Below are 19,945 nucleotides of genomic sequence, written 5' to 3'. Positions count from 1 at the left end.
CTGGCAAGATGTGGGGGAAAAGGTACCCTAATCCACTGCTGGTGGGAATGTAAACTGGTACAGACACTGTGGAAGACAGTATGGAGATACCTCAGAAATCTGAATATAGACCTACCATATGACCCAGCCATCCTACTTCTAGGAATTTACCCAAAGCAAAAGAAATCAGCATATGAAAGAGTTTTCTGTACCCCCATGTTTATAGAGCTACATTCATAATAGCTAAGCTATGGAATCAACCCAGATATCCATCAACTGACAACTGGATAAAGAAATTATGGTAGTTGTGCACTATGGAGTACAATTCAGCTTTAAAAAAAATGAAATTCTGTCTTAGTACATTTGATCTTTGCCAAAAGGCTGAGAAGCAATAAAATCCTATCTTTTGCTGCAAAATGGATGCAACTGGAAACCTTTATGCCTAGTGAAATAAGTTCCAAAAAGATAGATATCATATGTTTTCCCTGATCTGGGGTAACTAATGGAGTACATAAAATGTAATGTTTTGGAGTAAAATGGACATTTTGATATTCAATGAATATTTACAGCACTTGTCTACTATTTTTCCTTCACATTATTTGTTGAACTCTTAGTGTAGGGGCATAAAGTAAACTGAAAATACATCTTTGTAAAAATTAAGAGTGGGCCTGGCGCTGTTTCACAGCAGGTAAAGCCACCATCTGAAGTGCCAGCATCCCATATGGTTTGAGTCCCAGCTGCTCCACTTCCGATCCAGCTCTCTTCTATGGACTGGGGAAGCAGTGGAAGATGGCCCAAGTCCTTGGGCCCCTGCACCCATGTGGTAGACCTGGAAGAAGCTCCTGGCTCCTGTCTTCAGATTGGCCCAACTCTAGCCATTGTGGCCATTTGGGGAGTGAACCAGCAGATGCAAGACCTCTCTTTCTCTCATGCAAGACCTCTCTTTCTCTCTAACTCTGCCTGTGAAATAAATAAATCTTTTTAAAAAAATTAAAAATAGTAATAGGAGAGGGAGGAGGCAGAAGGGTTGAAATGTGGGTGGGTGGGAGGGAGGGTTGGGTGGGAAGTATCACTATGTTCCTAAATTTGTAGATATGAAATACATCAAACTTGTATGCCTTAAAAAAAATAAATAAAAACCAGATAGATAATGTTAGCTCTTTTAAGAGTCAGTTCTTGAATTTGCTGGAAGGGATACTAATTTGGTGAATGCTAAAATCAAGAATTTGAATTAATGAGATGATACAAAAGAAATAAATGTAGCATCTTATCAAGTTAAAAAAATAAGCAGGGAAAGTGTAATTTTGGGGGGATCCAAATGGCTGGGTAGGGAAAGAGACACACCGAATTGGACTATGGGAAGACAGAACAGGGAGGAGCCACTTTCCCAGGGGACAGCAGGAGAGGTTTTCAGTGGAAAGTCTACATAAAGAGGAGACTCTGACGAGCAGCAAAGGCCACACACACACACAACAAGCAAGATGCCCCCAGCCCCTCCCCATTCAGCAGCTGTGGAGACGCCATCTTCTGAGATTGCAGCGAGGGCAGCCTACAGCACCCCATGCACCACTGGTGCCCTTATCTGAGGGAGAACCCAGGGGCTCCATTGACTTGAGTCCAGCCTGAAGAGCTGGCAGGGGCAGGGCACTCATTTATCCTTAAAGGGAGGGTACACTGCTTTCCTCCCCTCTCCGCACCAACACCCCTGGAAACTAGTGGGATGCAAGGGGTACATCTTCCCAGAGGAAGGTGAGTGGAGGCTGCTACATCCCATATGCCCCCAATGGACTTTGGAGGAGAAATCCATGGTCCCCACTGACTTCAGGTCTGGCCTGAGAAGTTGGCAGGGGCCCCAGTAAGCATGCTGAAGGGAGGGTACATTTCTCCCCTCACGTGCCCCTAACACTAGACTCAGCTTCCTGAGATAGAGTACCAGGCAATGTCTATCAGGCAAACAGCTGGCTTCAGCATCTAGGCATCTCTCTCTGTGGACAGGGAGGCTCAGATGGTGCAGAACAGATCTCTTCCACGCTGACTGTGGGAGCCCTGCACCCTGTGGCTGTGATAGGCAAGGAAACTTATAAGGGTGTGGGGGTGTGGCTGGGTCTTTGGGTAATCACTGGGTCTGACTCCAGAAGCTCAGCATTCCCTGAGTGCTGGGCATGGTCATTGTGGAGGGGCTCTTTAATCACACCACAAACCACACAGATCCTTCATACAGATTGTGTGCATGAGTGAGTGGAGTAAACAATGGGGTATACTGGGGAGTGAGCTCACCCTAGACAGTCGGGTCACCTTGGCACAGAGAAGGGCTGAGACTGAAGGCACGCCAGCCATCAGGATCATCGCCTCCTCCTCCACTGACAACACAGGAGATCTACCACACCCAACATGGGTATCACTCTGGATTCATGTCCCACCCACAAACAATGGGCTGAACTCCCTAGCCCCACCCAGCACACCCCTCTGGATATCCGCTAAAGGTACAGGCATGCCTTAAAAGCACAGTTCCAAGAACAAAGCCTTCAGGAAAGATAACAAGTATTCTCCCAGATGTGTAAAAATAAGCATAGGAATATAAGAAACGTGAACACAGAAACAGTATGACTCCCAAAAAGGAACATAGTAATACTTCAATATTAGGTCAAAGACCAGGAGGTTGATAAAATGCCTGAAAAGGAATTCACAAGAATGATTAGAGGATTACTCAAAACACAAAGAAGCAATTACAGGCCGGCGCCGTGGCTCACTAGGCTAATCCTCCGCCTTGTGGCACCGGCACACTGGGTTCTAGTCCCGGTCGGGGCGCCAGATTCTGTCCCGGTTGCCCCTCTTCCAGGCCAGCCCTCTGCTACGGCCCGGGAGTGCAGTGGAGGATGGCCCAAATTCTTGGGCCCTGTACCCCATGGGAGACCAGGAGAAGCACCTGGCTTCTGGCTTCGGATCAGCGCAATGCGCCAGCCGCAGCAGCCACTGAAGGGTGAACCAACGGTAAAGGAAGACCTTTCTCTCTGTCTCTCTCTCTCACTGTCCACTCTGTCAAAAAAAAAAAAAAAAAGTAAAACCAAGAAAAGATCTGAAAATGTGCGAGAGAAACACCAGATTATCTTTAAAGAAACTCCAATTAGATTGACAGATTTCACATCAGAAACCTAGGAGAGAATGGAGAGACACTGACCTGTTTATTTTTTAAGAAAACAACCAAACGTCCCCAGTAAGAGGCTACTGGAACTCATAAAGTTTGACAAAGTGGCAGGAGATAAAATGAACCCACAAAAACCAGTAGTATTTGTGTACACAAATAATGCCATGGCTGAGAAAGAACTTGTAATGTCAGTACCATTCATAATAGCTACAAAACAATTTAAATACCTTGAGATAAATTTAACCAAGGTGTATGTGACCTCTATAATGATGATTACAAAACATTAAGAGAAGAAACAGAAGACCGCACACACACACACACCAAAAATGGAAAAACCTCCCATGTTCATGAATTGGAACAATTAGTATCATAAAAATATCCATATTACCCAAAGCAATGTACAAATCCAGTGTAATACCAATCAAAATACTAAGCACACTCTTCTCAGATCTAGAAAAGACAACTCTAAAATGCATATGGAAACACAAGAGACCCCAAATAGCTAAAGAATCCTTAATAAAAACAAAACCAGAGGCACTGCAATACCTGATTTCAAGTCATATTTCAGGGCAGTTATAAATCAAAACAGCCTGGTATTGGCACAATAATAGACATGTTGACCAATGGAACAGAACAGAAACCCCAGAAATCAATCCATGCATCTGCAACCAACTAATCTCAACAACAAGCTAAAAATGACTCCCTAGAGAAATGACAATCTCTTCAACAAATGGTGTTGGGCAACTTGGATCTCTACATGCAGAAGTATGAAAACAAGAACCCCCTATTTTACATCCTATACCAAAATCAACTCACAACAGATCAAGGATCTAAAGCTAACACCTGAAACCACCAAATTACTAGGAGTAAACAGGGGAAGCTCTAAAGGACAAAGCCTCCTTGGATACGATCCAAGAAGCACAGGAAATAAAGGCTGAAATAGACAAATGAGATTATATCATGCTAAGAAGCTTCTGCACAGCAAAGGAAACACACAGAGACAAGGACAGAATTCAAGAAAATATTTGCAACCTCTTCATCTAATAAATGATTAAATCTAAAATATAAAAGGAGCACAAGAAATTCAAAAACTAATAAACAATCCAGTGAAGAAATGGGCCAAGAATATTTTTCAAGGGTGAGATAAAAATGAACAACAGACATGTGAAAATATGCTCAGGATCACTAGCCATCAGGGAAATGAAAATAAAAATCACAATAAGGTTCCACCTCACCCAAGTCAGAATGGCTCTCTTACAAAAATAAAAAATAGATTCTGGTGAGGATATGGAGAAAAAGATACCTTAATACACTGATGATGCAAATGTATACTAGTAAAACCATTATGGAAGACAGTACAAAGATTCCCCAAAAATCTGAAAATAGATCTACCAGGTGACCCAGCCAGCCCACTCCTGGGAATTTACCCAAAGGAAATGAAATCAGTGTATGAAAGAGTTATCTGTACTTCCATGTTTTTAGCAGCTCAAATCACAATAGCTAAGATATGGAACCAACCCACACATCCATAAGCTGATGACTGGATAAAGAAAATGTAGGGGCCAGCATTGTGCCATAGCAGGTAAAGACACTGACTGCGGTGCTGGCATCACATATGGGTGCCAATTTGTGTCTCAGCTGGTCCATTTCCAATCCAAGCCCCTGCTAATGCATGTCGGAAACACCCATGTGTGAAACATGGATGAAACTCCTGGCTTCACCTGGCCCAGCCCTGGCTATTGCAGCCATTTGGGGAGTGAACCAGAGGATGGGAGATCTGTCTCTCCCTCTCTCACTCTGTAACTGTCTTTCAAATAAACATTTTAAAATGTGGTATAGATACATGATAGAATACTACTAGCCATAAAAAAAGAATGAAATACTGTCTTTGGCAACAAAATGGATGCAACTTGAGACCATTGTGCTTAATGAAAGAGAACCAAAAAGAAAAATGTTTTCTGTGATTTGTAGCTAATATAGAGTACAAAAAAGTAATGTATATGCGTAAAATTGACATTTTGATTATTACTGTTTATAACCCTTGTCTATACTCCTGTAGAACGCTGGTCTTCCTACTTTCTATTTGTTGAATTATTTAGTGAGTAGATGGTTAAGCCTGGGACTATAAAATAAATTGAAAGTATGTTATCACAAAAATCAAGAAAAAAATAAAAGAAAGAAGGAAGAGGGAGGGAGGGAAGTATAATTATGGGCTTAAAATCATATATATGAGATATATAGAATCTGTTCTCTTTATGTAGAAAAGAAGTCTCTCAAGCAATCAAAACTCAAGAAATCTTCCAGGACATATAGCACCATTTTTAACTAGGCCAGTTACAGAGAAAAAGCCTTGGTGACAAGGATTAGCATGTGGCACCAACATGTGATCCCACTCTTCCTACCAACAAATGCTCTATAATCCGTCCATTACAATCTTCACATGATCCAAAAGGGGTTTTGCACTGTTTAAAATTCGAATTTATATGGCCAACCTTGTATCTACGAGTCAATTAAAACAGAGCTCTGGAAGGGTTTTTGACCAGACACAACATACATCCTGACACACACATGTTACAAGACGGAATAAAGCAGTTTCTGCGCGTTTCTGACATCGCCAATGCCTTCTGATTACCATCAGCTGCTCAGACTCACGTCTCAGTCTTCGTAGCCCGAGCTAACCGTCACTTCTCTCAGCGCCTGCAGGAGAAACACCCGAGGTAACTCCAGCCACACTGAAGCGCCAGCGTGTTCACAAGAAAACTGCGTCTTATCGGATTTAGTTGGCACCGCGGTCACTAAGGAGTGCTCTGGGCCGCACAATCGGACCCGCGGCTTCGAGGGGACTTCGATTTTATGAGGGAGCACCCGCCTGCGCTGGCCCCCGCAGGAGCTGTGGCTCCCGCCTTGAAGAGGGAGGGCCCGAGCCAGCCGCTGCCGACACAGCCGGAGGTGACACAGCCGGAGATGACACAGCCGGAGGTGACACAGCCGCCGCCGACACAGCCGGAGGTGACACAGCCGCGGCCGATACAGCCGGAGGTGACACAGCCGCCGCCGACACAGCCACCGCCGACACAGCCGGAGGTGACACAGCCGGAGGTGACACAGCCGCCGCCGACACAGCCAGAGGTGACACAGCTGCCGCCAACACAGCCGGAGGTGACACAGCCGCCGCCAACACAGCCGGAGGTGACACAGCCACCGCCAACACAGCCGTGGCCGACACAGCCGCCGCCGACACAGCCGGAGGTGACACAGCCGCGGCCAACACAGCCGGAGGTGACACAGCCGGAGGTGACACAGCCGCCGCCGACACAGCCGGAGGTGACACAGCCGCCGCCAACACAGCCGTGGCCGACACAGCCGGAGGTGACACAGCCGGAGGTTTGCGCCGCCCCGCTCATCCCGTCTCCCAGGCGTCGCCTCAGCCACAGGTCGCCCGAGCAGCCACGGCGTGGCCCGAGGGCTCTCAGACGGAGCAGACACAGTCTCGCCCCAAGGGGTGGCATGCTCTCTTCCGTGTGCCGTGACTGGGTGGCAGCATCTCATCTCCCACCCGCGGGACCAGCACAAGGCCCCCGAGAGACGCGGCCCGCGGCCCGCCGAGTTCCAAACCACCAAGCAGAGCACGGAGCGAGCACGCACACGGAGGTGCGGCCGCCCCACAGAGGGACACCCAGCAGAGCGGGCGGACCAGCTGCCCACAGACGCGGGGAACGACCGCAAACGTCACCTGCGAGCCGACAGGCGCGGCCCGGCTCCCAGGGGCACCGCCAGAGCCCCAGCGGCAGCGGATCCTCACAGCCAGGGCCTCAGCCGGAAGCACGCTCGCCCCGCGCGCCTCCGCCAGCCGGAAGTGCACGGGGCCCAATTGGAGCCGCCGGTGGGCGGGGTCTGCGCTGCGGCAGGTGCACCCTGGGAAGGTGGGCGTATCCAATCGACAGTTACAGACAGCATTGCACGCCCATCACACCTGGTTCGCTCCCTGGGCGTCTCTCGGCTCCACTTACCTGCCTGGGAGCCCCATCGGGAGCCCAGCATCTCCCCAAAAAAGGCCCAGGAAGTGTGTACAGGCAGCTGATGCCACAGCAGGGACAGCCCACCGCCGCGGGGTCCGCTCGCCGCGAGCACCCCGACCCTGGCCCTGCTCCCTAGTGTGAGGGGGCTCGGCCAGCACCATCAGGCCCCTGCTGCTCCCCCCGGGACAGCCAGTGCACCCGAGACGGGAGCTGGCCAGAGGAAACAGTTACTCCAAGAAGCCGGGGCCAAGACTGAGCTCTGCATCCGCAGTGTGCTGCTGCCCTCCCACGCCGGCACAAGGGGTCTCCTACGGGAAGGGGAGCTGCCATGAGCCAGCCTGCCCGACAGTGAGGCCGCCGCCCGGGTTCCGCTCTGAGGCGGCCTGGAGCGCAGCTGGGTGCAGCTGATGGCAGCACCTTCCCAGCTGGGTGCGAGGTCGGCCTCTCCAAGGCATCTCCGTATGCAAACACCGTGAGTCACCGGTGGCAGGCGCTGTCCAGCTCCAGCCGGGCTGTGGGCCTGGGCGTGAAACGGGAAGGAAGATGCCTTGGTTACAGCCGCAGGCCGCCTGGGCGGGTGAAACGGGCTCCCCAGAAGGCACTTTCTCAGGTCCCTGGGCAAGGAGCTGCTCCCTCGCGGTTTCTTCTGTCTGCCTGACCTTTACCTCCATTGGAAATTAATGTTTAACCAGCGCACCAGGCTCAAGTTGCAAGGTCAGGCCAGACACAGGCTCCAGGCTGTGAGGAGAGCACCGAGCCCCTGCTCTGGCTGCCGGCTGCCGCTGCAGGTGTGCACAGCCCTGAGGCCCGGGAGGAGGCCCACCAAGGCAAGTGGACCTCTGGGGATGGGAATGCCCAGCAGGTGGGCGGCTGCTTGTGTCCTGGCCAGAGTGCTGTGGTCCCCTGTTTGCGAATTGATGGTTAACTGGCTTGCCGGGTTGGGTAGTTTCTGCCAAACCTGACCTCTCCTGTGGGAGGTCCGCTCCGTGGGGTCCATGCACCTGCTCGCACGCACAGCCACCCCAGAACTCGTGTGGGGTGAGGGGCTGCAGCCAGCACGGCTCCTCCTCGCCTACCCCGGCACCACCGCCACAGTGCCCTGGACGCAGGCTCGGCAGGCGTGGACTCTTTGTCTCTGCATTCAGGACTGCTCCAGCTCTCAGCCCTGGCTCGTCTGGGAGGAGGGGGGCATCTCCCCCTCACTGTGAAGCCGTCACAGTGGCGACTGCAGGGTGGGAGGGTCTCTCTGCTTCCCCACCTCCACAGACCCACCCCTCCTCGTTCCTGTCTCCTGGCCCCATGTGTACCCCGACATGATCCCCTGGGCTCAGCAGGGGCTGCTTTGCACAGGGGAAGGGGTCCACTCCACTGGAGTGCTGGGCATTCACCCAGCCCCAGGCCTGGCTAGTCCCTGACCAAGGCCCGCTCTTCCTGTGTGCCACGGGTGAGGCAAGGTGCCTCTGCTCCCCAAGTAGGAGAGGTTTCAGCTCAGGGGATGCATGGTTGCCGGTCCTGAATGTTGCTGTCGCTTCCCACAGAGCTGCAGCTGCCCGGCCAGGTCCTGCCTCGCCCTGTGGTCAGGGCTGATCTAGAAGTTGGCGGGGGCAGGGTGAGCCAGCCTCTGGCTGTCTTGCCCTCAGTGCCCATGGCCTAATCTCCTTGCCGCCTGTGGCCCGAGCAGAGCTGCAGAGGAGCTGGCTGTGCACCGGCTGGGGCCAGGGCTCCCCACAGATCCTGCCCACCGGCTGATTCCCTGCCACCACGGAGGTCTCTGCTTCTGTCCCAGCTCTGGGGGAGTCATCTCACTTAGCTGCCCCCTTGAAGACATTAGGGAACCCCAGCTCTGCACTGCACCGCAGGCCCTGGACATGAAGGGGGTGTGTGTGTATGTGTGCATGTGTGCACTGTGTGCGGGCATGTGTGCCGTTCTGCAGACAAGTGTGTGTGAGCACGTGTATGCACATGTGTGTGCGTGTGTGTGGTGCACATGTGTGCACAGCTGTGCATGCTTGTGTGCATGCGTGTGCACAGGGTCAGGAGCACAGGAACTGTGCACTGCTCCCCATCTGAGTGGGCCCTGCTCACCACCTTTTCTGCCCCGTGCAGCTGGGGGATGGGCAGTGGGCACTCCCCGCTGTTGCTGCTCCCTGGGGAGGGGGACATGCAGAGCAGGAGGCAGGTCGGATGTGGGAGGCTCATGGAACCAGCACGTCAGGCCCCCGGGAATCCCCTTGCAGAAGGAGCAGGCCCTGCACAGGGGCCCCTCACTGTCTTCCTGGGATGGAGGCTGGGGTCTCGCACCCTGACCAGGACACAGGTCCCATTTTCCCCAGGGCTTTTCCCCGCCCCTGCAGGCCCCTCTGCTGGCCCCATCCTGCCAGGGCGGCTCGCACGCCCTGCAGGGCGAGCAGGGGATGCTCTGGGTAAATAATGCAGAGCCGGCTGCGCTGATTGGCCTCGAGGAGGCGGACACTTTGTCTACATAAATGGCAATCGCATCCTCCGTGCCATTTAACTGTCGCGGCGCAGCAGAGGACAGAGAGCAAGCACCTCCGGCTGCCTGTGAGTACCGCTCTTTGTCCGGCTGGCTCCTGCGGGGCCGTGACCCTGGGCTGGGGGCGGGAGGGTTGCGGCTGACTCTGGCTGTGTCCCTGTCCTCTCCTTGGCTGCCTAGGACATCTGGGCAGCCCGGGTGTGGAAGTTTCTGAGAAGGCAAGCACCTGCTAGTCGGGCCTGATTTTTGGTGCCATCTCCAAGCAACAGGTCAGGCAAACGATGAGGAGCTTCCGATTGTTTCCCAGGCCGTGTTCTCTGAGCCGCGATGGCAGCTGAGCCAGACTGGTCCGTGCGCATTTGACCCACGGAGGCCACTCCGCGGGGTGAGGAAGGAGGAAACTGTGGAGCCACACAGAGCCGGGTTTGCACCTGCGAGGGCAGCCCCCCTCCCATCCTGAGCTCTGACGCGCCAGAGCTGAGAGCGTCCTCCCATACAACCGTGTAAACAGTTGGTCTGGTGATGCGAAGGGCTGAGCATACAGTGGGTGCTTACTACGTGGGGGCTCTGAAATGCGTGCCCTGACAGCCTCTCCTCTCTAGGCTCCCAGGGACAGGCAGGCGGGAGGGAGGCTTCCCGGCCATCGTCTTGCTCTCTCTGAGACCCCGGGAACTCTGCTCCGTGCAGGGTTCTCATTCAAGGAGTGAAATCCCCCAGGAAGCAGAACCCTGGCCAGGAGACAACCACAGCCCAGAGCTGGCCCCTCGGGGTGTGTTGGGTGCTCGGAGATCACCTGCTTTTCCACGGAGCAGCCTGTGGGGTCCCTGGGCAAGGCCAGCAGGCATCCTGCTGTGTTATGCTGAGGACACAGCAGATTTTTGAAGGGGGAGAACTGAGTCACCCCCACAGCCTTCCCTCTGTCTCCGGGGTGCCTGGAAGGTGGGCTCCTGCAAACAGCCCATGTGATTGAGATGCGACCCTCCCCCAGCCTCCCTGAATCCGGAGAGCCCGGGCTATGCTGTGCTTGCTCCCAGTCCACGGGCTGTGACAGGTGTTGATGATCCTGCAGATTCTACTCAGGGCTCGCAGAACAAAACTGGACTGGGGCTGAGTCTCGGGCCAGGTCCCAGGGCAGCCTTCTTCCTGGGTGTTTCTCCCCGGGCTGGGCCACAGAGGTCTTACAGGCAGAGCGGGCAGCACCTGCCTCCTGGCCTCCCGGCAGAGGTTCAAGCCCAGAGCCAAGGCCAAAAAGCCACAGCCTGGCTCTTGGGTCGGGAGTGACCACTGCTGGGCTGGTGGACTTGGGCAAACCGCCTGCTGGCCCGGCCATTGTCTCTGAGATTACAAGTGCAGTGCTTACACGGGGCCTGTGCCTGTTTGTTTGTTTATTGGAGGAGGTGTGAGAGAGCCACTTCTCTAGGGAACATGGCGAAAGCAGCATTTGGTCAGCCTCCGTGGGCTTCCACGAATCAGCTCAGGTGGGACAGACGTGCCCCACATGCTCAGCCCTCTGCTCTCCTGTTCCACGGATGTGAAAGGGCAGGACCCCCAACCATACTCTGGGTGGCAGACTCTGCCTCCCCTAGCCTGGGCAGGAGCCCCTGCTGGCGTCTGGCCTCAGCTCTGGTTCCCAGTGCAGGATGGGTCAAGGGTGTAACTGGGAGAGGCTGGCTCCAAGCAGCGCCTGCCTTCCTCCACCTGCTGCTTGTGTGGGCGGCAGGAGCAGGCTGAGGAGGCCGGACTCGCAGGGGTGCTGAAGGTGGCCTGTGAAATGACGGGTGCCGAAGGCTCGGTGACACCAGTCTGCTTGGCTTTTTGCACAATGGGATGTGGTGACCAAGTGCCAACCTGTTCTCTGGGGAGGTTTCTGCGGGTGACAGGCCAGCAGCCGAGCAAGGGAAGAAACAATGGAGAGTACACAATGAATGGAAATGGATGTTTACCACTGACCTGGTTCATAGAGAAACAAAACTCCCCAAGCGAGAGCCTCAGCACAGGAGGCAGACCCAGCAAGCCAGGCCCCCGAGCTCTAGGAGCCCACACACCAGGGGGGCACCCCCAGGCCCCCCAGGCTCTGGAAAGCCCCCAGCAGACCGCGGCTCAGAGTGAGTGGTCTGGGGCAGGCGGCAGAGAATGGGCAGCCGGCTGTGACCCTCTGTGAGCTGTCGGTGTGATGCCAAGGCCGTCAGGGAAAGAACGAGGGGAAAAAAGTCCGGGAGTGAGAGAGTGCTTTCCATCTAAGATGCTGCTTTTCCCAGAAAAGATTAAAGCAAACCAGAAACCGAGAGGAAAAGCGAAATCCCCGTTACCTGGTGATTCTGACACATGCTGTTAATGAAAATAATAAGATACGAATGGTTTTTGATGGAAATTTTAAAATGTAAGTGCAAAATGTGGATGTAACAAAAGCTAACGGCGTTGGCATACTTGTCCTCACCATTGGTGCTAGGAAAAACCTGGAAACGGGCAACAGGAACCGTGAAACCCACAGCCCTTGACTGCCTCGGGAGGGGTTGATTCCTTGGAGGGCAGATTCAGGCGGTGCGCCTGCGTCCTGTCCTGAGGGTGTCAGCCCTGGGTGCTTCTTCAGGGCGCAGGTGCGATAGGTTCTGCACATGCTGAAGACAGGCGTAGAGCAGGACCCCTAGGCCCTCGCAGCTCTGTGCCTTGTTTATGGACAGGACCCAGCCCAGGCAGCCCTGGGGCTGAAGGTCCCAATATCCTGCTGCTCCTTTCAAATGCTCAAGTTGGGAATTTTTCCAGTCATTCTCAGAGAGGTCGCTGCATAGTTATGGAGATGTGGATGCAAATACAGGGTTTTCCTGTAGGGAGCTGACAGCCAGTAAACTACCTAGGCGTGGCACCGTTTGCCAAACAGAGTGGATAAGGAACCCAGGGCAAGACTCTTCCTCCATCAGTAGGCAGAGGAGCCAGGCTGTCCCAGAAATATTCCTCCGGCAACTGTGGTTGTGCCCATCACAGCTGAATAACCCACCCACAACAGGTGCAGAAGGGACATGCACCTTTCCCCCATGACGCCAGCAGCGATACAGGGGGACACAGGTTTGCAACGTCAATACTAGCACAGATGGGAGAGAAGCTGACAGCCCAGAGTGCTCCCTGCCTGCATCAGCTCATTTGCCCTTTATACCAACGGGGAGGAAAAGGCTCTGAGAGGCCAGGACATTGGCTGGCAGCCACACAGCTCCACTGGTACAGCCAGGACCCAGGTCAGTTTCTTTTATAAGAAATATGTGTTTTTTTTAATCTACTTGAAAGGCAGAGTGGCAGAGACAGAGAGACAGAGATCTTCCACCCACTGTTTGACTCCCCAAATACCAGCAACAGCCAGGGTTAAGCCAGGCCGATGCCAGGAGCCTGGAACTCTATCTGGGTCTCCCACACGGGTGGCGCAACCAGCTGCCTTCCGGAATGCATTAGCAGAAAGCTGGATCGGAAGCAGAGTAGTCAGGACTCAAGCTGGCACTCTGATAGAGGATGCAGGTGTCCCGGTGGCACCACGGTGCCACAACCCTGTCCCTGCTGCTCTCTCTACTCCCCATGGCTTCCAAGAGGAAGAAACTGGCCCAGGGACTCCCCAGGGGCTGTGGCAGGAATGCTCTCATACCCGGGAGGAGGAGGCCTCCTGGCTGGACCTGGTGAACCCCAGTGCTCGGGCCCTCATGGACTTCCCTCTGAACAGGGAGCTCCCAGGAGATGGTGAGTGTGGCCCACCCCTCCGTGGCCAGGCCACAGGAGTGAACCAACAGGCTCATTGCAGCAGCCCCAGCAACTCTGTGCTGCGTGGCATTGGGGCCATTTGCACCAGAAGTGGAGGAGCAGTGGCCTCCCCAAATCCACACGTTCAAGCACTGACCCACACTGTGGGAGGCGCTTAGGCCACGGGGGTCCACCACAGCATTAGTTCCCCTATCCAAGAGGACCCTCCCCTGCAGCCCAGAGCCCATCGTGCTGGCCCTGGGACCAGATCCCCAGCCTCGGTAGCTGTGTTTGTAAGCCACCTAGGCCCCATACTTGCTGCTGCAGGACTGAGACAGGTGGCGCTGGGAGCCCAGCTGGCTTGGCCCCACCCACATCCCCATCGAAGGACAGCACTGAGACTGCCCCCATTTCCAGGTGCCGTGGATGTCGCCTCTAAGCCACAGGAGCAGCTGCAGTGTCCAGGTGGCTCCCAGGAGGTGCCCATGGGGCCACCGCAGCCCTTTAGGCTCAGGGAGAGGCCAGCATTTCTGGTGTCCAGTCCTGAAATCACCTCAGTGCTCTGTGCATGGTTTCCTGACCTCAGGCACCTGGCCAAGACCCCAAGGGCTCCGGGAGCCAGGTTGCAAAGTTCCGCGGTGGCCCAGCCTGCACAGCTGGGGCTCTGGGTGGAAGCCCTCAGCCTTCTCAGCTGTGAAATGGGGTAGCCCTGATGTGGTTGTTACAAAGCACAGGTTGAGAACACAGGTGAGGAGCTCAGCAGAGTGCAGCGGCTCAGGAAGTGTGGCGAACTTCATGCGTGTTAATTGTTTCCTAGCCAATGAGAGAGTCCCTGTGGAAACAGTAAGAACCCAGTTGACACGGAGATGATTGTGTGAGCATAAGGAAGCGGTGGGATTGTGGGGGGGCTGCTGGCCTGGCTCTGGACTGACATGGTCACCTGGCATAAAGGAGAACGCTCCCCCCAACTTTGCTGCCCTCCCCCTTCACCTGGTGGGGCCCCTCCTGCCTCTGGTCTCTGGTCCCCCCCCTGCATACTGAGCACAGGCCTAGCACTGCCTGAGACAGCGCTCACTCAGGCAGAGGTGCGGCCAGGTTTTGCTGACAAACAGATCACCCCTCTCTCCCTCCTCCCCCATCAGCTGCATGTCTCAGGCCTCAGTCACAGGATTCTGGGAGTGTTTGCCAGTGGGAGGGCAGGTGAGGGGCCAGAGGGCAGATGCTGGCTCAGTCTTCTTGGGGCCCCTCCCACTGCACCAGCCTGGCACTGGGCACAGGCAGCCTGGACTCTGCCCTCTCTCGGGGAGAGGGGCTGAGGCTCAGGAGGTGAACGGGCTTCTGTGGCTCTCCCCAGGAGTGCTGTGTGGATGGGGAGGGGTCTCCACATACACCTGCTCAGGAAGGTCAGAGGTTGAAGGTCACCCTTGACCTTGGGCTTGCCTGACAGCTCTTGGCATACTCAGGCCTCTCATGAGCTGATTATTTATTTATTTATTTATTTGAAAGGCAAAGAGACAAGAACTCCCATCTGTTGGCTCACTTCCAAATGCCCATGACTATTAAGACTGGGCCAGGCCAAAGCCAGGAGCCAGGAATCCAATCTGGGTCTCCCAGATGGGTGGCAGGGACCCAAATGCTTGAGCAACCACTAGCTGCCTCCCAGGGTCTGCAGTGGCAGAGAAGCCAGGATTGGGAGCGGAGCCAGGACTAGAACCAAGGCAGCCCAGCGTGGGACGCGGGTGTCCCCAGCAGCATCGTAACCACTGTGCCAAATGCCGCCCCGGGAGCAGATTGTGGTGTTGCTTGTGCTTTGTGTCACTGAGGGTGCTGTGTTGTTCAGTCAGCCTGCAGAGGTTAACAAGGGCTGGGGGTTTTGTGAAGCCACATATCAGCCGCTTCACTCCCTGTTGTTGGACTCTGTGATCTTGGTGGGAAGTATTTCTCCTATCGGGCTCACTGTGAACCGCAGAGGAAATGTTCACCGTCTTTCTGGGGAAGTCGGCCACGTCAGGATTGTGCACAGGTTTCCACGCTTGTGCTCTGGGGAAGACAGGACCTCGCAGTCCCAGAGGCGCCAGTGTGTTTTAAAACATCAATTGCGGTCTTGTTGCTGGAAGGTGTATGATGAAAGTTGACAGCATTCTCTTGTTGAGGGCATGAAGTGGAAGTCTGGGAAGGCTGGAGAAGTCTCCCTGTCCAGATCTCCAGGAGAGCTTGCCCTGGCAGCTGGGACTGGCAGCACCATGGACAGAGCCTGGCACAGGGGCACTGGCTCACAGGCTCAACAGTGGGGCTGATGGTCCCCTGGGTGCTGGGTGTGCAAAGACCAGCCAAGTTCCTACGCCAGGGTACCATGCTGAACTCCCACCTCTCCCCACCACCTGCCGAAACCTCTTCTGGGTAGACAGAAGTGTGGGCAGGTGGAGAAGGGCTTCGGGAGGGAGGGGCTATTGACCCTGAGTCATGGTCTCTGCGACTCCGGGGTGTGGCAGAGATGTCTCCAGCTGCAGGTGTGGACTGGAGGTGGGAGAGGAGAGACCAGCATAGGATGGCGTAGAGGACCGGAGACTACTCCCTCGTTCCCAGTCCACTGAACCCCTGTGCTGCTCACACCCCTCCCACCCCCCATCTCTCCCTGCACCTGTAAAGGCAAAGCACAGGAACGGAAGCCTCAATGAGCAAAAGGCACCAGTTGAAGTTAGACCATAGATCACCAAAATAAGGATAATAATTAGCCCCACGGCGGGTCAGGGGGTCTGAGGGAGGGAGGGGAGCTGGACTCTGCGCACAGCGTGTGGGGTTGAAGGTGCGCTGGCTCTGCTGATGCAGCTCTGGCTGTTACTGACACGGTAAGATGTCAGCCAGGGGTCCAGGAAATCATCCACACAAATAAATGGCCGAGAATGGTTTGCACATCACCGCCAGGCCCTGCCTTTCTATTCGGCTAGAGACGCATCTCCAGGCAGCATGTTCAGAGGTGCTGTCTTTGTCTTCTCCTGGCGCACACTGTCTTGACCTCACACTATTTCTCTCCCCTTGGAAACGGGCAGCTCCTCCCCGGAGGCCGAGCCTGCTTCTGCAAAGCCCCTTGCTCCAGGCTGCAGCTGTGCGCGGCCCCTCAGCTGCGCAGGTGGAGGCCGCTGGCATGTTTAAAGGGCATTTCTCGTTGTCACACTGAAGGGGCAAACCACAGAGAACGACTATAAGATTTCACCACGTAAAAGTCAAAATCCCTGCAGGTCAGAATAAACTTAAAGGCGAAGGTAGGTGAGAGAAAAATGAGGAAAATGTTTGCAACCTATGTCATAGATAGAAACTAGCAAATTAAAAGATGTCTAACAATGCTGGGAACCAGCGTTTCTTAAAGAGGAACTCCAGATGGCAGAGAAACAAGAGGAACCGCCCCCTTAGCTGAGGTGAAACAGAATCACTTCCGCTTCTGATGCCGGCAAGCTTCCGTGGCGCCCAGGCCCAGGACGGCTCAGCAAAGTGGTCTTTCCCGGCAAGGTTGTGGGAGGGGCTTTGTGGAGACAGCATGCTTGGGAGAAATGCGGCAATATAACACGTGTGTACGTGTGTATGAATTCGTGCAGAAGAAATCACAGAAGAGGACTCTTCTTTTGGGGATTTTTTTTTTTAGAAAACAAAGTGTGCGGAAATGTGAAGAAGAGGCTGTGCGTCGCCTTGCACGGCATCGCGGAGCTGGCCTTCACCCAGGGCTCATTCCACGCACCGTCCTAAGCTGTTTTCATCCATCTAATCTCTGCAGAAGGCTCTTTGAGGCCCTGCTAGTGTTACCCTGACTTTGTGTCCATCTGGAAAATGAGGCTGCGCATGGCGGCCCGGCGTGAGCTCCACAGCCATCGGAGGGATGCGTGGAGGCCAACCCCCACCCTTCAGCTCCCAGTGCACTGGGGGCCACTGCCCCTCGCCACTTCCGCAGGGGAAGTGGGGACAGCAGCAGAGACTGGGCTGAGGATTTAGCCCACTGGTGATCTGACGTGTTACGTGACTGTGAGGGCCACAGAGAAAGGCACCTGTGCGCGAGGCCGGGGTGGGGCGTGTGGTCCATCCTCCTTGAAGAAAGCGAGCGAGACTATTGGCAGTGACACTTTCGCATAGTTTCAGTTTGTGCTGAAATTTACTTGTAACCCCAAATCAGCACTCGTGGTGGCTCCGTGGTCACGGATACACACGTGTGCAGCCTGAACAGAAAGTTGAGTCCCAGCAAGTGTGTTCCCAGCTGAGGCTGCACAAGGCGCCACCTGCAAGGCTCAGCCCTCGTAAACGAGTGTGCCTTCCTCCGGCTGTCTCCTGCCACCTGCCTCACAGGTTTGTGCTTTCGCCTGTGATTTGACTGTTGGACGCAGCCCTACCACGTCCTGCCATCATGCCTTCCAGGGTTCCCATCACAAGAACACTGTGCCGTGCCCCACGAGAAACACGCGTGTTACAGACGCTTCCCGCAGGCGTGAGTGGTAGCGCTGCTGGCTGTAAGATCGGTGTTTATGAGGCGATGTGCATGAACAAGGTGTCTCTAACAAGAAGCACATTACAAAGACGATGTGCTGATTGGCTGACAAAAATGACAGGAAGCTGGGCTGTCTCCCCGTAGGAGGATGGTTCACCATTCACTGAGTCAGGAATGGGGAATATTCAGAGAGCATACCCATGACTTGCAAGGATTAGCTGTGTGTCACGTAGGCAATGAGGGGAAATCCTGTGTCAGGAAAGCAGAATGTGTGAGACGTGCGAGTGTCCTGGGGATGGAACCCAGAGGAAGGAAGGGGACCCCAGCTCTGGGGGCAGGTGCGCTGTCCCAGGCTGGGGACGGAGAGCCCCAAGCATCAGTGATGCGTCTTCACAGCTCCCAGGGGCTTGGCATTGCTGGCGTCACTTCTCAGGTGAGCACAAGCTGAAGGGGTGGAGAGTGTCTCTGCAACAGCTGGGCTTGAGCCGTGTTTGTCACTGGGGTTGGAACAGACAATGAGAGAGCTGGTGCTTCCTGTCTGCCCTGCGGCTGGGAGACCTTGGGTTGTCTTCTCGTGGGGAAGAGCCGGGGACTGGTAGACGTAGCAGCATGTGGGCAGCCTCCAAGGCAGCACCACGTCCACTTCGTCCAGACATGGAAGGGTGGCCCCAGAGCACGTGCGTCGCTGCCCAGGTCACTGCACCCATCAGCCTCCTTGGAGTCTCCCTCCTCCAGGCCAGAGGGCGTGCTGCTCACTGCCTGTTTTCTCTCTGTGTGTGGCCTGCGTCTCTGACAGAGCTGTCACCATGGACACAAGCGAGTTCCGGAGGAGAGGGAAGGAGATGGTGGATTACATGGCTGACTACCTGGAAGGCATCGAGGGCCGCCAGGTCTACCCCGACGTGGAGCCCGGCTACCTGCGGCCCCTGGTGCCCGCCTGCGCCCCCGAGGAGCCGGACACGTTTGAGGACATCATCAGTGACGTCGAGAAGATCATCATGCCAGGGGTAGGAGAGCTCCATGGTGGGAGAAGGCGGGGGCTAACACCAGTGTGGTGCTGCCCAGGCACAGGTTGGAGAGAAACTTGGGGCATTTCTCACAACTGAGGCCCAGAGAGGTTAGGTGGGCACCTGAGGTCACACAGAAGACAGTCCATTCATGATGGAGCCCAGATCCCAACCCAGCTCCCACGAGCTGCCAGTCCAGCAAGTGCGTCTTCCCCTGAGGTGCCCCCAGACTCAGTGCCGGCCCCGAGAGGCCCACGTGGAGTCTGCCCCATCTACTGGGCAGAGGACGAGGCCCTGAACACCTCGTGTTCCTCAGAGGGTCCCTGGCAGGCATGCAGAAAAGCTTCTCTTACTCTGAGAGTGGCCCACGGGGGCCTGCTCTCCCAGAAGCTGACAGCCCCAGCAGGCCTCCCTCGAGGGCTGACGAGCCACCGCGGGCTACTGGAAGGCACCAGAGCCTCCGCAGAGCGGAGAGCGGGGAGCGGGGAGCGGGGAGCGGGCAGCACACGGCACAGGAAGCTCCGCTCCAGCTCTGTGCTTCCGCAGTGGACGTTCCGGCTGAGGGATGCACTGCACAGCCCCGCCGCGGGGCTCCGTGCCTGGTGCCTGGCTGAACCGAGCATTCCAGTTTCTGCATCAGGCTCACCTGCCCTGGGATGTGGGCAGAGTCCTGGAGCGGGGGCGGCGGAGCTGGCCTGTGTCTCTGCCGAGGCCCTGTGGGTGGTTGTGGGCTCAGTGAGGAGCAGGGGCGTGGTCTTCAGAACTGAAGGGGTCCGGCCTCATCAGACCCACCGCTGGCTCTCAGCACGGGGGTCCGGGGGCGTAGATCATCCAGTGGGGCCGTTGACCTCAGAGCTCAGTTCTCTGAGCCCAGAGCACATCCCGTAGCCCTGCCCAGGGCCTCTTCCCTGGACATTCGGGCTCTGAGAAGTGCAGGATCCTGGCTCTCACCTGAAGTCTTACACACACACACACACACACACACAGCCATTCCGCACCTTTTCAATGAGGTCATTTGCATGGCAAATAGCCCGGCCTCTGGCTGTGTCTTGGGGCCATAGCAGCTCTTTCTGGGCCAGAAGATATGGTCACGTCCAGAAAGCAGCTCTT

At 55.2% G+C, this 19,945-nt stretch overlaps 1 protein-coding gene and 1 long non-coding RNA gene across 6 annotated transcripts in view; one reads left to right on the top strand and one right to left on the bottom strand.

The window, feature by feature from the left end:
• LOC138845823 (uncharacterized) overlaps window positions 1–6,966 on the bottom strand; it is a 29,877-nt gene extending 22,911 nt beyond the window's left edge. For 3 of the 5 annotated variants that reach the window (XR_011383006.1, XR_011383007.1, XR_011383005.1), the window contains exons 1-2: window positions 6,858–6,966; window positions 5,693–5,821 (exon numbers count right to left, since the gene is read on the bottom strand). This is a non-coding gene — a long non-coding RNA (uncharacterized lncRNA). The remainder of the gene's footprint in view (window positions 1–5,692; window positions 5,822–6,857) is intronic. The other 2 variants (XR_011383008.1, XR_011383009.1) reach the window with 1 other exon arrangement.
• Window positions 6,967–9,654: 2,688 nt separating this feature from the next.
• Window positions 9,655–19,945, top strand: part of DDC (dopa decarboxylase) — a 42,652-nt gene continuing 32,361 nt past the window's right edge. The window contains exons 1-2 of the mRNA XM_017337637.3: window positions 9,655–9,705; window positions 18,625–18,835. Coding sequence (XP_017193126.3) covers window positions 18,635–18,835 — 201 coding nt within the window. The 5' untranslated portion in view covers window positions 9,655–9,705; window positions 18,625–18,634. The remainder of the gene's footprint in view (window positions 9,706–18,624; window positions 18,836–19,945) is intronic.

Source organism: Oryctolagus cuniculus, chromosome 16 (genome assembly GCF_964237555.1).
Source record: "Oryctolagus cuniculus chromosome 16, mOryCun1.1, whole genome shotgun sequence".
Classification (NCBI taxonomy): Eukaryota; Metazoa; Chordata; class Mammalia; order Lagomorpha; family Leporidae; genus Oryctolagus; species Oryctolagus cuniculus.
This window is presented reverse-complemented; position numbering and strand designations above follow the sequence as displayed.